This window comes from Meleagris gallopavo, chromosome 11 (assembly GCF_000146605.3).
Source record: "Meleagris gallopavo isolate NT-WF06-2002-E0010 breed Aviagen turkey brand Nicholas breeding stock chromosome 11, Turkey_5.1, whole genome shotgun sequence".
NCBI lineage: Eukaryota > Metazoa > Chordata > Aves > Galliformes > Phasianidae > Meleagris > Meleagris gallopavo.
In genome coordinates, this window is record NC_015021.2 from 18727486 (window position 1) to 18730753 (window position 3268).

The following is a 3268-nucleotide window of genomic DNA, read 5'->3' on the forward strand; positions in this document are numbered from 1 at the left end:
TTGATATTCTTAGCATAGGATTTATTGCATGGATTCTTTCCTAGAGATACTTTATTACATCAAGTCCAGTGCATATCAAGTTCAGATGCTTGCTTTGAATGGATAAGGCCAAAGCACCCATGGATATATACACACCCAGTGAAACAAGGCAGAATGGCAAATATTAAGGAAATAAAAGATTCAGTTCTGGCAGACCGAGGCCTACCAAGCTGCATATCTTATTAAAAATAGCTATTATAGTTAATCAGAGTACATTTATAGAGAGGAACCCAACTCAATGTTTTTGTGCAAAGTGACAGAGTGGACTTCCATAAAGCCTGCTTAGCAAAGCCATAAGGAGTTTTATTTTAAAGAGTTTATTTACATTGCTTGGATTGGTACAAAATATAAAAGCAATTTAGTCTGACAGATTCAGAAACATCACTAATTACATATAGACAAGACAGGACACTGGTGGTTAAGAAGCCAGAAGTTGAGAACTCCTAATACAGACAGATGGTTAACCATTACTAAACCATTAAAGAAATGCAGAAATATACATATTTAAATGGTTCCTGAGATAGCATTGAATTATACTGACTGAGAGGATACAAAAGGAGTGAACATACAGCTTTGAAAGACAACAGAAACACATGAAAAAGACAAATAAAAGCCTTAGGAGTACACCTGAAATTGAGCACACCCAAACTGGGCCCTCGTCACACCAGTAATCTTATGCATTAAATAATGAGCTATTAACCAAACATTTGGATCTCATAGGTTCTTTGTTTTTTTACTGTTATTTTCAAACAGCCCTAACTAAAAGGGAAAGCCATAACTCTTGAGCATATTCGTTTTTCTTTTAATCATTTGTGGTGGACAAAGCTAGTCATAGCCTTTAAACTTACTGTTCAAATAAACTAACACCACTGTATTACAGTGAGGCTGCAGAAGATCGCAATCAGAGAAACTCAATCCTACTTCTCTATAAACAGCCACACTTATAAAATATCTGGAATAAGCAGCTGTACAACAGGTTAACTGTCATACTCAAAAGGTCAGGTACTTCATAATGCATCTCCATTTAAGAAATCAACAGTTTGAACATTAAAGTGCTCAGCCAATTGATTAAGTTCGGCAAGCATGGGAGCCATTCAAACCAGGAGTAAGTTATGTGATCATCTTCCTTATTTCAAAACTAGTTTGTTGCTGAAAGAGGACAGTTTCTGTAAAAGAAAATGCTTTTATTATGTTGGTGAAAAATTGTGCAAGGGAATAGTGGGTCTTAAACAAAGACCAAGTTACTCACTCCACTGATTACCTGATCCACATCAGTACAACCAGAAACCCCTTTGTGGTTAACTTAGTGTTATCTAACATTTTGCTAATCATTGCTAAGTGCTAATGACTAAGGTACCATTAATGTCAGTAACAGGTCATTTGAACAGCCAGCTGTTTGTCAGTCACTCAGTATGGCACTGTACTTAAAGCCTGCTTCATATCAAGTGGGTTGTTGATCGACTTAACGTATGACTCCTCTTTTCAAAGATTGAGGGAAGGCTGACCAAGGATGGAGAAGAAATGCCCTGTTGAGGAGGGAAAAAAACAAAAACAGAGTAGTCATTTCATAATCAATGTCAGACGATCAGTAGTCATTTCTCAACCTTGATATATAGATTCCTTATACTTTCTGTCAGGAAGATATTTAAGATGGACAGCTTTTTAAAGAAATCATTCAATATTTTTAGATTTTGAATGGCAAAGTTAAACAGCACCAAATAAGTAGTACACAAAGAATAAAAACTTTTCCTTGTTACTAGATCAGAAATTCAGAATGCAGGAACATGTTTAAAAGCTACTCTTCAAAAGCAAGTATTAGCATAATTTCACATCACACTTTTTGCACTACTCACCTCCTTCCAAATGTAAGGTTGATATCATCACAATCTTGGAGGAATTTAGCTCCCCTCAAATCCTACAGTCATGTGTTCTTACTAGGCTTGAGCCCCATATCAGTCACTGAACACATTTTCTTGGTTACAGAGAGATATTCTGTATCACAGTGACTTATCAAAGCTTACTTTAACTGCAAATATTTACACACAAAATAGGTAGAAACCTGATTTTTCTGGTGGTAGAAACACTAGACTTAAGGACTTGAAGTTACAGTGAATCTCATACATAAATACACTGTACTAAGAGTTGCTTCTTCGCATCAACTTGGATTTTATACTTTTTACATCAGTCCTTTAAGTACTTCCACAGGCAACCTTCTGTTGCTCATGCTTTTCAATATGGTCATGGTAGTTAGGTAGCTTACTGCAGCCATGTAATTCAGGAGCCTTTTAAATAACAAAACTTTGGGCAGGTAAAGGCATGCTTTTTTTTTTTTTTGAAATCTAATGTGTGTCTATAGCATGTCTTCTATTTGCAGCCATAGGCTCTATTTGAATGTTAAATCCTAAGCCTCTTTATATTGCTGTTCTTATTAATACTTCATAGGGATACTTTTTTTCATTTACATACGGGGAACAAAAAGTTAAAACCATAGGTAAAGTTAGCTATTCAAGACCACCCTGCAGTTAAAATGCTGGTCCTGAGGACTTTGGCTCTGGCTGGCAAGCTACACTGCTGCCTGGACACAATGAATTGAAACAAGTAGTTGTTCAATATTATTTTAATTAGGTCTAACTTTTAATTAAGAAAAGTTAAAAAGGATCTCTGAAAGAATTAACTTGGTATTCAAAAGCAGAAATAGCACAATGTGTCAGTGCTGAGTAACCCAGAGCATTACAAGTCAAAGGAGAACTCAATACTGTTTATAACTTTGTGGATTTTAGGTTTCAGGTAGCTGTACCATTCTGTCTTAATCAGGATTGGATGCTGACTGCTTACAAGGTGGACATTACCAGTCAGGATTTGACATACATAACTTTCCAGCACCACACTTGTTATCTTCAGCATCAAGGTGATAGTAATAATAGGGATAGAACATAATTTGTCCAAGGCATGACCACTGAATCTCTCCAGTTTGGAAGAAGTTCTCTCTTCTTCTATAGCACTTAATAGAAGACTATTTGGAGAGCCAGGACAGAGCACAGGTCAAGGCCTGGACTTTTGAGAGCTCAGATCAACGGAATTGGAGCAATGGACATTAACACATTTCACAGATCCATTTAGGCTACATGAAGACAGTGGATGAGCATCTACAATTAGGAAGGATTCAAAAGTTAGTCCAAGCATGAAGACATCTAAGCTTCAGTGATTTTTCACTACTTCCCTCCCCCCC

The 3268-nt window shown here is 36.5% G+C and overlaps 1 protein-coding gene across 4 annotated transcripts in view; it reads right to left on the reverse strand.

Annotated features, from left to right (window-relative positions):
- The window catches only part of ECT2 (epithelial cell transforming 2), a 27754-nt gene continuing 24486 nt past the window's right edge, over nucleotides 1–3268 (reverse strand). For all 4 annotated transcript variants that reach the window (XM_010716894.3, XM_003209199.4, XM_010716892.3 and 1 more), the window contains one exon: nucleotides 1–1565. In XM_010716894.3, the coding sequence (XP_010715196.1) occupies nucleotides 1476–1565 (90 nt within the window). In that variant the 3' untranslated portion in view covers nucleotides 1–1475. The remainder of the gene's footprint in view (nucleotides 1566–3268) is intronic.